This window comes from Sphaeramia orbicularis, chromosome 24 (assembly GCF_902148855.1).
Source record: "Sphaeramia orbicularis chromosome 24, fSphaOr1.1, whole genome shotgun sequence".
Taxonomy (NCBI): Eukaryota; Metazoa; Chordata; class Actinopteri; order Kurtiformes; family Apogonidae; genus Sphaeramia; species Sphaeramia orbicularis.
This window is the reverse complement of record NC_043979.1, coordinates 25,169,084-25,182,000: the sequence shown is the minus strand read 5'-3', so window position 1 is coordinate 25,182,000 and position 12,917 is coordinate 25,169,084. Positions and strand designations below refer to the sequence as shown.

Genomic DNA, 12,917 nt, shown 5'->3' with positions numbered 1-12,917 from the left:
TATAAAAATGATTTAATTTTATCACGTTCATTAAATATGTGGTGGTGGTATGTTACATTCTGTGGTTTGAACTGTATATAACAAACAAAAATTAACACAGTGATACAGGTCTAGATGCAGAAAGGATGGAAACCAAGAACAGCTCACTGTACATTATTCTATTTAATCAATACATGATTTAGAAATTATTTTATTCAAGTAAAAATGATCTGTCACATCAATAACCGGAGATAACCATAGAATGCTGTTACTGACCAATCAGAATCAAGCGTTAAGGAAAACTGTGTAAGAAACTGTACTATTTAATTTACTGACTGACAAGAAACACACTCAGTAGTTTTCAAAGGGATAAATCAAGAAACTGAACAAGTGACAACATGTAAAAGATGGGTGGGCATCTGTCAGGGGTTTCCCTCGAGAGTCTGAGGAACACCCCGCTTGTCCACATCCATTAGTGACCTCCCTGTCTACACTTCACATCCACATTAATAAAGGTCATAAAAATACCATGAAAAACAAACACGGCAGCTGACACAAACAGGGAGTGTTATATGATGTCAGGTTCTGAACCGTAATATTCAAGTTTTCAGATGATACAAACACTGTAGCTACTGTTGCTCAGTGGTTTCTGCTTCCACAGGCATTAGTATTTCCACAGCTCTGTATGCGCTGATGAACCTGTGGCACCAGGACAAAGTCAAATTTTAAGAACCAACCTTTATGCCAAAGATCAGTCATTAGTTAACTAGAAAACAATGAGGTCATCATAGAATCAGTCAGATGGGAAACGCTCTCCGAGTACTGGCCTCAAGTCAGGATGATCTCATAACTGAGCAGCTCAGAGGCAACTTTATCTCTTGATTCCAATGAAAAAAAGGATGGAGTTATTTATTAAGTATGCTCTAGAATTGCTTTATTATGATTTCTCTATCACATATGTTTTATTTCAACATGAGCAATTATTACTAGACTGTCTCCCTTTTGATCATCAGTGGACATTCATTTTTTGCTGCCTCCAGGGCATTTTCATGAGATAAAACAGTTTGGACACTGCAATGTCGCCACCACGTGGCCAAAATGAGTACATACAATCAATTTCTTTTTACATTTTGATCTCAGAAAAGACTAAATCAAGTCCCTTAATTTTATTCCTGCAATTTCATGCAAAAGATCAATAAAGTATCTATCTATCTATCTATCTATCTATCTATCTATCTATCTATCTATCTATCTATCTATCTATCTATCTATCTATCTATCTATCTATCCATCCATCCATCCATCCATCCATCCATCCATCCATCCATCCATCCATCCATCCATCCATCCATCCATCGCATATGCTGACTGACTTTTATTGCCAACTCTTGCTGTTGTGAGGCAAAAATTAAGCAAAACAACTTTATAAAACATTTTTATTTCATGTTAAATAAGTAAACATGAATAGTGTTACAAATAAAATCCCATTACTAGGCTCTGCCACAGATTAGAGACTATTTAACATGTATAAATTATTAAACATCACTCTTCTACCAAAATTTGCACATATATATGATCAACTGTTTAAGTAATAACAAGACACTGTATTGGCAAATTCATGATCAGTTGTGCTCTTTTACAATACTGACATGTACAATTGTACATACAAATATTCCACAGATTTGTCTTTTTGCAGATTCACTGAAATTTCAAAAATACTTTTTTTTTTTAAAAAAAAGCTGACTTTTTTGTAAAAATATGACAATTTTGCATTATAATCAAACTTTTCAACATTTCATCACAGTTTTAATAAATAATTAACACAACATTAAGGTCTTCTAAAATGGACTAAAGTCCCTCCTTGTTGCTTTGTTTTATTCCTGTACGTTATTTTGCAACAGGAAGGACATACTCATTTGTTCAAGCCTTTTTTTTGTTAGTGTATATACGACTATAACTTGGCCTCGTGGATGACAGTAGGTGCTGATATGCTCCCATTCTGGCAATCAGAAGGTCCCTGTTGACCAAAACATGCAAGACAGAATGTAGGGTTTACGTGTCTTTAAACGGACAAAAAAAGGTGACTTATAAATGCATTATGATGTGCAAGCAAATACATTTTGTGTATTAAGAAAAATGCCTGCAAACATTAAGTACATTAATGAAATTGGTGTCACTTACTTGACATCTGGCACAGGCACACACCAAAATAATATTTGTTCATTGCTCACTTGAGTGTTCTGCTAAAATAATCTAATATCCTGCATAATCCATAATGGTGAACACAACAAAACACTATAAAACAAAGTGCTAAACTACATATTTACCTCCAATAAGTTAACAAAATAACCTACATGGTGTTATTTCACAGACAGTGATGAGATTGTTACCTGATTTGACATAAGTTCAGCTGTAATTTGGTTGAAGTAGCTGAGAAAAATCACAAACTGGAAGTGTGAAAAAGCTCAATATTTGCATGGTTGTATGTATGAATATTGAGCGAGATCGTAGGAAATAAAGATGCGGAACGGAGAGGTTTGACAGTGAAAGGGGTTGTGCAGCAGATGTGTTTGATTCTGGGCAGTGTCTGCTGATCTGCAGCGGTGCTCCTACCTTTGTGCATCTGTATGTTGAGCAAAGATTTGAGGAGATTTATTTTGGAAGAAGAAAGGATTATTGATCAGGCTTGAGAAGAAGGAGGAGGGGTCTGCGGCTGGGCGATTAGGGCTGTGGCTCCGTAGTCTTGTGCTGACATCTGCCCCTCCGCCTAAAACAACCAGTACTGATCACTGCTACAGTCACACATCACAGTGGTGTGGGTCTCCAGCCTGGGATGAACGTACCTTTATGTTAGGCATTTATTATCTTTAAGTCTACTTTCTATTCTTATCACATGAATTACCCTATAAATTAAACCAACATGGTCTTATTTAATGTATAATTGAGTAATTTTACACTACAGCAATAAGTCATCACTTGGGGCTTGGAGACCCACTTTACGTACATATACTACTGATTTTGTCAGTGGTTTAGTCATAATTGTAAAGCCGTAAACGTTTCACTTAAAGGGGTTATATGTAGTACTGATATTCAAAACTTTCAACAGCAGGAGGAAGTCATGCACCAAAACACACTTAGTTCTACCAAAACCACCAAAAAATTAACACTATGCATCCACAGATTGTATCCCTCACTGAATAAAATATAAAGCTCATTGTTTTGGACACATCTGTATGAGAGTATCATCAAGCATTCTTCTTCAAAGTCTTGAATTTTTGACAGATGGTCGTGTTTTAATCTTTACATGCTGCATCAGCTGATAGTTTACATTATAGCTCTGTTAGTTTAACTGTTTTAAACAAAGTCACAGTAAATCCACTATTCACCTGTTTTCTTTCTTTCCTCTGCTTTCACATAACTTTATACCTCATAATCAAAGTCATTTGTGAAGAAGAAACGCTGTGATTTAAGCATCTAACTCCATTCTTTTCATTTAAAGCTGTGTCCAGTGGTGAAAACAACAGTGCTTCCAGCTTATATCACTTTATCATTTTCTGTGACTCTAAAAGTTGTTTCTTAGTGGTTCTCATCCCATCTGGTCACTTTGTGATGCTTTGGTCAAAGGCCCCATGGCTTTAGTTTTATCCACCATGGGAAACTGGCAACTCACTACTCCCTCTAGTGGTCACATAAATCCCCTGGTTCATATCTACAACCCAATATGTTATCACCTTTGGCACAACATCAGAAATCTTTTTTATTAACACTGATGATCATTTTTAAATAATAATATAAATACTACATATAGCCCCTTTTATCATCGTTGTACAGATCTGCCTTTTGGACTTTTCACCCAAAGCAACTTTACCAAATCATGCTACAGAAGAATACCATGTTAAGACTGAATTGGCATAGTATCGACTGAACATATGGAGGAAAAAAAATCACAACAATGAAGAAATTGTTAGTTGATATGTTTCTTTAAATTTAAGCAAATCCGACACATTTATAATTTGTCAGTTAATTAAAATTTGCTTCTGGCAGATAATGTTGAAATGCAGAGGTAATCTCCTGCACAGATACCTGAGGATAAATGCCAGACATGCAGTAGAAATAATACGTGCACTTCCATCCATCTGTTTTTATTAGCAATTCTAGTTTTGTATTAAGTGGAAATGCCATGAAAAAAAAAAAAAAAAAAAAACAATTGTGAGAGGTGGAAAATTTGGTGTATAAATAAAATGTAAATGTAAATAGGTGCAGATTAAGTGACAGATTTAGCAAATACTAATGCATGAGGAGAATGAAACTGAATCGCAACAAGAAACAAACAGAAATACAAACATGTAACTGGAGTTTTAGAAACAAATTATGGATAAACACTTGAGTTAGAAATAAAGTCCTAGAAAAGTAGTTTGGGTCAATTCAGTTTCAGGGTTTTCAGAATTTACATGCATCAGCTCCTCAAGTAATATAAAATGTATAAATATACTACATCTAACCGGCTTTATCTTAACACACAATAATAATAATAAAATAATTATTATATCATGCACATAATTTCACATTTCTGCCACTTCTGTTAAAAAAAAAAAAAAAATCACAATAAACTTGGATGGAAAACCCACCTAATGTGTTATTCACCAACATGCACCAGTACTCTTATTAGGACTGAACAATTAACCCCAAAAATATTAAAATCAGAGTATGGGCAAGTGCAATGGCACAATCAGAGGATCTGCAGGTTTTTGATAACGGAAAAATGTGTAATAACATTATAAGTGAAGCAGATACAGAGATGACCAGGTCCAGAAATCATGGAAAAAAAACATGCTTTTTAGATTTTTTTCAGTGCAAATCAAATGCTAAAATGACCATTCCTGCTAAAATTATAACTCAAGTCAGAATTATAATATGATTTTTTTTTGTGTATTGTTCAGTCTTAATACTAATGATCTATTATGTGACACGCAAAAACAACAGACAGCAACAATAAACACAGTATGGGGCAGGGAGTTCGAGAGCAGCACAAGACACACATGTGACTCAGACTATATGAAAATCCCCAAGCAAAAGAAAAAAACATCCCTCTTAAACACTACTACCACCATCTGACAAATAAACAAAGCATGACACCCTTTGTCAGCTCATTTTTCCACTTACTGCAGCTTTGGCCAATAGGTTTGCATTTTGTCTCCGTAGATCAGACCTGATTAGACCTGAAAGGGGAAAAAACAGGAAAAAAAACCAAAAAAAAACCGGACAAAGTCTGCATGTGATTATGACAAAAGACAGTTACATGTGTTATTTACTATTGTAGAGACTAAAACATTCAAAACTACATATTTCAGCTGTACTCTGCTACTGTAAATAAAGGAGTTCCTATCTTTCCATGCATGTGATGGTAATGATTTCGGAATTAGAGGGATTTTAGTTGAGATGATGTAATAAATGTAACTATCCAGCAGGTGGCACTTATGCACAGATCACTGATCACAACCCTAACAAAGGATTTTTTTAAAGTACAGCCTGGTACATTACTTTCCCAGGTTGTGAAGCAAAATATGTAAATCTGGAATCAACACATGACCAGGATTCAGATTTACATATTTATAACTGAAGCACAAGTTAATAATTAGCCTCGTTTTCTGCAGCTTGATAACCTTTGATCACAAATCCATCCCAAAGTAAACAGTATTTATACATTTTGACTGATCCTCTATGATAGTCAGCTGCATCGTAAATCAAGACGCGGGAGTTCTGCTGTGGTTTTCCACAAACTGTTCGTAGACTTTTGGCCCATGGACAGCAACACAGAGTCCACTCATATGCTTAAATGCTGAGTAAGTTACAAATAACAATGAGTCAGTCTCTGATGACCTTTGTAGCCACAAAAGTCTGGAAGTTTTTTTTGTACTGTGCACAAAGTTTAGCGCTCCACTGACTAATGCATTTTAAGAAGTTAAATATTCCTCATAATGGACCACGCACAAAGACCTAAGTGGCTTAATTTTAGCTTCATGTCAACAGAGTTTCACCTTTAACAGCTGAAGTCTTGCTACCGTATGTTTGTTAGTATGAAGCATGTTGATGCCCTGTGAGCGATGCTGCATTTTCCATTACTCAGACCACAAAGCATGTTCTGCACAACATCTGAGTTGTTTTTTTCCAAAACAATCAACCACATAAGAACTTAACTTTGTGGCAAACATTTATTTTTCAGGGCTTTAAGATGAGTGTGGACACCATCTTCTGTCAAACATCAAACAGCACACCATGTTGTTACTTACGCAGTTTGGAAATAAACTATAACTATTCCTTGGATCAAACACTGTTTTTTGCCAGGAAGTTTGTTATGAAAAAGCTAAAAAGTAAACAGACTTGTCACCAAGATTTAAATGTTCTGGCTAAAAAACAACATAACCTTGAAGCAATTCTTCATGTTGCACAGTAACGGCTTTTTGTATTCTTGGAATTAAACATTTTGTGCAGGAACACTAAGATCTGTTTTGCATTAAAACCAGTAGGTAGTTATGACTCAGTTTCACAATCAGAATTGTCTTACCTGTCATTATTGTACCAATTAAAAGAAAGACACACAAGAAGATGTTTCCTGCTAGTGTGCCAAAGCTGTCGATGATCTTCCCCTGGCAGATGGTGAAAATGATGCCGAACACCTGTGTGTGCATAACAATAGTCAAGAACAAAGCTGGGGTCTGTGTCTCATATGCACACACGTGTTTTCGTCTTTATTTAGAAAGCTTTAACCCTTAAAGACCCAAATGCATCTAGTGATCTATAATGTTTCACTTTTGAGCCACTAATCATATCAATACAGATGAATAATTCAGATAAAATGCAGTTTGTCAGCTTTTCAGCAGCATCAGATGACTTTTTCAGATGCATCTAGAGTCTCTGTACTGAAGGTGGAAACACCCCTGTCTTCAGTAAGATTGGCTCAACAATTAAACCCATGTAGTTTCACAAATGACAATGGATGTCAGTCCTTTTTGTTATGTAGAGTTAATGGTATATTTTGCTGGAAAAGTAAAGTTTCCTTCAATCAACATTTGAATTTACTGAGCTTTTAGTAACACCTATATGGTCAGTAAATTAAATATTGGAAGATACCTGATTTTCACTGAAAAAATGAGAAGGGTAATAGTATAAAAATGGTGACAAAACACTTGGTAATGGATAAATGAAGAGAAAAAAAATCATTTGGAAGTCACCACAAAAAATAGCTCTGGGTCTTTATGGGTTAAAATAGCAACATATACGCTCACTGGCCAGTTTATTAGGTACATCTGTTAAACTGTATTGACTCTACTTGGCCAATCACATGGCAGCAGCTCACTTTTTTGGGCATTTTGCCTTTATTGGATAGATTCCAGAGGGTATGGAAATGTCATGCAGGAAATGACTTCAGGCTGGACTTGAACCTGGGTGACTGCATCAGATGGTTTCACGTGGAATGCACTTCCCCAGGTGAGCCTCTAGGGGACCCCAGAGGCTCTGAGGATTTAAGCATGTAGACATGGTCAAAATGATCTGCTGAAGTTCAAAGTGACTGGTGAATGGTATTTACAGAGAATAGTCTAATGATGGTGTGGGGGGGGTACTTTCTTGACACACTTTTGGCTCCTTAGTGCTATCTCAACTGATTTTGTGAACATAATATATTCACTGAACTTAAATGTCAATGTGGACCAAGACCACCCCTGTGAAATCTATGAATTAAGGCAATTCTGAAGGCAACAAGGTTCAACCCCGAATACGCAAAGTGTACCTAATAAAGTGGCCAGTGAGTGTACATCACTTCTTTACTAAATTGGTCATATTCAACCTATGCTGCACTTTGGAAAAAACATACTATTACATTTTTACATTGAAAATTGGACCTGTATCTGTAGGTCAATGTAAAACTCTGCATTAATGTCAGTACTTATAATTATATTTTGTTTCATGTGTTTGTTTGCTGTTTGTTACCAGTATTATGCTGTTTTATTTCTACTCTCAACATCATTGAAACTGAGCTTATAACATCATCAATCCCTTGAGAATTACATAGTAGCTGAGTGGATGAATGTACATATTACAAAAAGCTAAACAGACGCGGAAGATAAATGGTAGTGACAAAAAGGTGATACAATGACAATTATTGCAATATACATTTTTCTATTTTCCTGAGGACTTACTTTGTTCACATAGTTACTTAAAAAAACTTAAAATTTGGTTTTAATTGTGCATATACTATTTCATCATTAAAACTGCTGTGGATACTCCACTTCTAGTCATGTTTTACTCCACCAAGCCTAAAGATTAATTGAGATGATTTTCTCCGTTTTTTTGTGCATGTGGTCCAATCCTATTCTTAGAATAATGTGTCACTTTCATTACTCAGCAGCTGAGGCCTACGAGGAGTAGCATCGGTATCTCCCTGAATTTGCAGCCAGAACGGTATCTGCAGCTAATAACCAGTCTAACAAAAGTACTCTGACACACGGACCAGAAACAGTGAATGCATCATGCTTCTCAAACAATAGTCAATAGAAGCTGCACCTCAGGGACAAAGAGGCTTTAAAAGTACATTTAACTAAACTGACACCGCAGATTGTTTTTAGGTTATTACTCAGGTCAGGCATTGTATATACATACCTGTGTCTCCTTGGAAACCTTTATTTTTAGCAACCAGACTAATCAGGTGAAATGCAATGATTAAATATTGTTCTCGTAAATATAACCACAAAAATGTTTTGGCCTCGGAGGCATACCTGTGCTGAACAGTTGAGGAGGCCGGAGGAGGTTCCCTCTGACTCTGGATACGTCAGTTCGACTGCAAACTCAAAGCCCAGAGGCAAATAGCCTGTCATGAAGAACCTGGACGCAAACAGAGACATCCAGAACCTTTATTAAACAGAACAAGTACTTTATGCTTTAAATGTCAGGAGAAAATATAGAGAATGCACCACAGGAATAAGATGGTCTTTTTTGTTTTGCTAGTTGTCATTTTCAGTTTGTTAACATATCTTAATTTGGTTTGTGATGGACTAAGCAGACTGTTACACTCCCTTCTGCACATACCTTAAGACAAAGGTGACACCAGAGGTGATGTAACACAAGTACAACAGGTTTTTTTAAAGACGTCTAATGATCACATATTTGTGTCATTGAAAACCAGTCTATTGTTGTCTTTCCACTTCGACATGATTCACAAATGAAAACGGTAATGAATGACCTTGATCTGAGTCAGCATGTCTCAGTTTTACATGCATTTCACTGATAACTGTGTTCACATCATTTCCACGTAAGTAGGTTGTGATAAGAGGAGGATGTCACAACAGATGTGATGCAATATACATGACATTTGCTTCTTTTTTTTTTCTTTGTCCTGAATTAAATTAAAAGGAAATACCTATGAAGATGTTGACAAGGATAAAAAAAGTACAAAACCATTGACAACATTGAAACTCACTGGAAAAGGCTGAAACTGTTCATCTAATTACCTGAACACTAAACATTCCATATGAAGTAAACTGAATTTAGTAATTAAAGCATTCTATGACTTGTTTAGCCACTTTGTCCATGTCACATGAACCTTATTCACATTAAGGCATGTGCTGCACAGTATGGGAACACTCATTGTACATTTCGTGGGTGCGAATTCACACAGGGGGTCGCCCCAGACTGGGCGACAATCTGTGCAAATGAAGGACTGCAATAAGGGTTTGACCACATCTAGAGCAGTGAAACTAAATCTGGCTTTGTTACAGTGAAAAGATAAATATGTTACCCTGTGCATCATTTTCTCTACAATGATCCATTTAGTGTCATATTTAATGCTTTTAATGTTCAAAATAATACTGATGGAGTGTGACATTATCTCTGCTCTATATGTCTACAAACAGTCACTGTGTACAAGCACATCCTAAGGGTGTGTATGTTTGCATATTTCACAAGCCAAAGGTAAAGCAGAGCTGTAAATCATTACTGTACAAATGGCACAGAATTCATGTAAAAAGCATTTACAGCTTCTCAGTATTTGACAGGTTTCCAGTATCAAACTGAGTTAATACATCCATATCTCTGTACAGGGATACGACTGAGCTGACAGACACTTTTTTATTAAGAACAGAAACCATTTCCACTGGTGCAAAGACCATTTCTGGTAACGTGATAGTAGACATACTGTATTTCTATATACAGGTTCTGACAGGTTTCTGTAATTGAAATTTAAGACTTTTCAGACATTTTTAAGACAGTTAGAACAGAATTTAATGCCCATTTCACAGCCTGTTTAGCAGCTGTGCTGGCAAACATTCGTGGCTCCTAGAATTTAGAAAAATGTATTGATTTACTCCAGCATCTTGATTCCCACTGTTCCGAGTCATTTCTCACTGGAGGCTGCAAAGTTAGTGATAAGTGGTTCCTAATTTCAGTATAAATTGTCGGGTAGGAACTAAGTCAACTAATGTTACTTTCTTTGTAGTTTGGACATTTTCCAGACACATTTAAACACAATACAGTGAACAAGTTTATGGCAACATAACTTAAGACCTACCATATCAAATTTAATACCTTTTAAAGACTTTTTAAGGTATTAAATGCAAATTTGTGAATTCAAGACCTTTAATACTTTGTAAGAGCCTCCGGGAACCCTGCATATCAGTGGTGGCTGCTTGTCTTTCAGAGAGGGGAAGCTCATTGTCGGCTTACATAAAAAAAAAAAAAAAAAAGATCTAGTTATTTAAACATAAATTGGGCCCTCCGTTCCTTTTTAAGAAAATGGTCAGTGACCTTATCGTACCAAGTTAACAAGAAAACACTGAAATTATGTTAAATTGAAACAAGGAAGTACAATGAGTGTGTTTTATTTACAGTGCAAGAAATGAACAAGTAATTTCGTAGTGGTTTCTCTCTCGATTTCACAAGCAGAATGCGCGACGGTATTAAATTGAACTCTGTCGAGTGAAAGAGTATATCTCAAAATAGCTGTCAATCAAACGGGATTCAGCCTTTCGACTGATCCTCCAATCAGCATGTGGAATCCTGGCCTCCAGCCTGGCCAGCTCCATTCACCCCCAGAGACGCCAAGCGTCCGGGGGCGGGACAACATTGTGGCATTCATCCAATTACCGTCCAGTTTTGAGGCAATGAAAAAAACTGTTCCACTCAGTACCACTGAAGTGCATGGACGCCAGGTGTCTACGGGCAAATGCACTGAGCATAGATCGTATGAGAAAACAGCGCAACGGGAATGTATGAGAAGTGAACAACATCGAGTCTGCTGGTTTGTGATAAAGCTGATTTTGAATGAACTCGTCTGTGAGATGAATGTGTTCTAACACATTTGTAGTCAATGAAATGTCAACTAAATCGTACATATTTAACCATTTAATTTTCATAATTTTAGGGGAAGCCGGGGTTCCCTTGCAGTCTATGAGAAATCGCCACTGCTGTATATGCAGAACATACCTTACAATTTAAAGTTTCTGTCTGTTAAATTTAACTTTTTTCCTCAAAAGGGGCCATATGTAATATTTCTGTTTTCAAATATTAAAAATAAACCTGAAATTATCATTGGAGCGATTAGACTAAAGAACGGTAGAGTTCTGCTGAAGATGTCATTGTACTGGATGATAGAGATATGAACTGAAATTTATTCATAATGACATTCCACGGGATTTCTGTGACCACTAGAAGGTGCAGTGAGTCACTCTGTGTCTGTGTTTCATGGTGAGGAAAACTAACAACATGGGGCCTTTGACCAAAGCATCAGAAAGTGGCAAAATGCAATGAGAACCATTAAGAAACAACTTGTAGACTCAAATAAAGTGACGAAGTGATAAAAGCTTGAAGCGCTGTTAATGTTTTAACTCTAAATGAAAAGAATCGAGTTAATGCTGAAATCAGTGTTTCTTCTACACGGGTGAGTTTGATTATGAGGCTTATGGAAGTATGAAGTTATTATGTGATGTTACTATCTTTGCTGAGTTGGTCGTTTGTTGATCTACGGTTCAGACTAAAACAGATCTCTAGTGCAGCCACTGACAACACAAACCGTTACTGTGACAGAGCTGTAATGTAAACTATCAGCTGATGCATCACATGAAGAGTCTAAGACAGTGTTATTTTGACTGGTGGTTTGGATAGTCCTAAGTGTGCACTGATACACAACTTCCATGTGTTGCTGACAGTTTTGAATAATACTACAAATAACTCCTTTAAGGATCTGTATTCCTGACACAGATCGCAAGAAAAATTGTAACAATAAACAGTTTTTAGTAAAAATTACTTCCATATCACATGAAGCAGGAGGACTGAATGAATAAGTAATGACTGAAACAATACCCGAGGGCTCCAGCAGTGATGAAGACCACCCAGAGGTGTCCCAGATTGAGGGTGGCAGCGTAGACGATCATCCCAACCAGAGACATGAAGTACACCGCAAGGGTCGTCTGCCTGGAAAGATGTTTATACAGTGAAGAAATGAGACACTTTAGGCTGTTGTTCTTCCCACTTTGGCTGTCAGGCAGATCTGTGTCTAAGGAGAGTTAAATACTGTGTTAACGATGTTCTTAAATGTGCTTAGATTGTTCATTTAGATGCTAACGTGGCAGCTTTGGGAGTCTTGTATATGAAATGAACTGATAAACTGCGAGTCTATTAAAGTGTAATTTACATATCAGTCTACGAAAACAAAAGCAGGCAGGACTGAATGTGTCTCTGCTTGTACACAAAACACCCCCACATCCCCCCAGCAGAGCAAGATGGGTAAATAATGTTGGCTGCAGTCCACCCCCGTAGAGTGGACACTGCTGTTAGTCCACGGCCACAGGGCCCCGGGGCCACACCTGGAAAAACACACACACACACACACACATCCCCAACAGCAAACACAAACACTATACAAGATCTGAAGCAAGATGAGAGGAGAA

The 12,917-nt window shown here is 36.8% G+C and overlaps 1 protein-coding gene across 3 annotated transcripts in view; it reads right to left on the bottom strand.

Moving 5' to 3' along the window:
- Nucleotides 1-1,397: 1,397 nt before the first annotated feature.
- The window catches only part of flvcr2b (FLVCR choline and putative heme transporter 2b), a 25,534-nt gene continuing 14,014 nt past the window's right edge, over nucleotides 1,398-12,917 (bottom strand). For 2 of the 3 annotated variants that reach the window (XM_030128488.1, XM_030128486.1), the window contains exons 6-11: nucleotides 12,331-12,441; nucleotides 8,754-8,859; nucleotides 6,545-6,656; nucleotides 5,143-5,198; nucleotides 2,593-2,746; nucleotides 1,398-1,996 (exon numbers count right to left, since the gene is read on the bottom strand). In XM_030128488.1, coding sequence (XP_029984348.1) covers nucleotides 2,660-2,746; nucleotides 5,143-5,198; nucleotides 6,545-6,656; nucleotides 8,754-8,859; nucleotides 12,331-12,441 — 472 coding nt within the window. In that variant the 3' untranslated portion in view covers nucleotides 1,398-1,996; nucleotides 2,593-2,659. The remainder of the gene's footprint in view (nucleotides 1,997-2,592; nucleotides 2,747-5,142; nucleotides 5,199-6,544; nucleotides 6,657-8,753; nucleotides 8,860-12,330; nucleotides 12,442-12,917) is intronic. The other variant, XM_030128487.1, reaches the window with a different exon arrangement.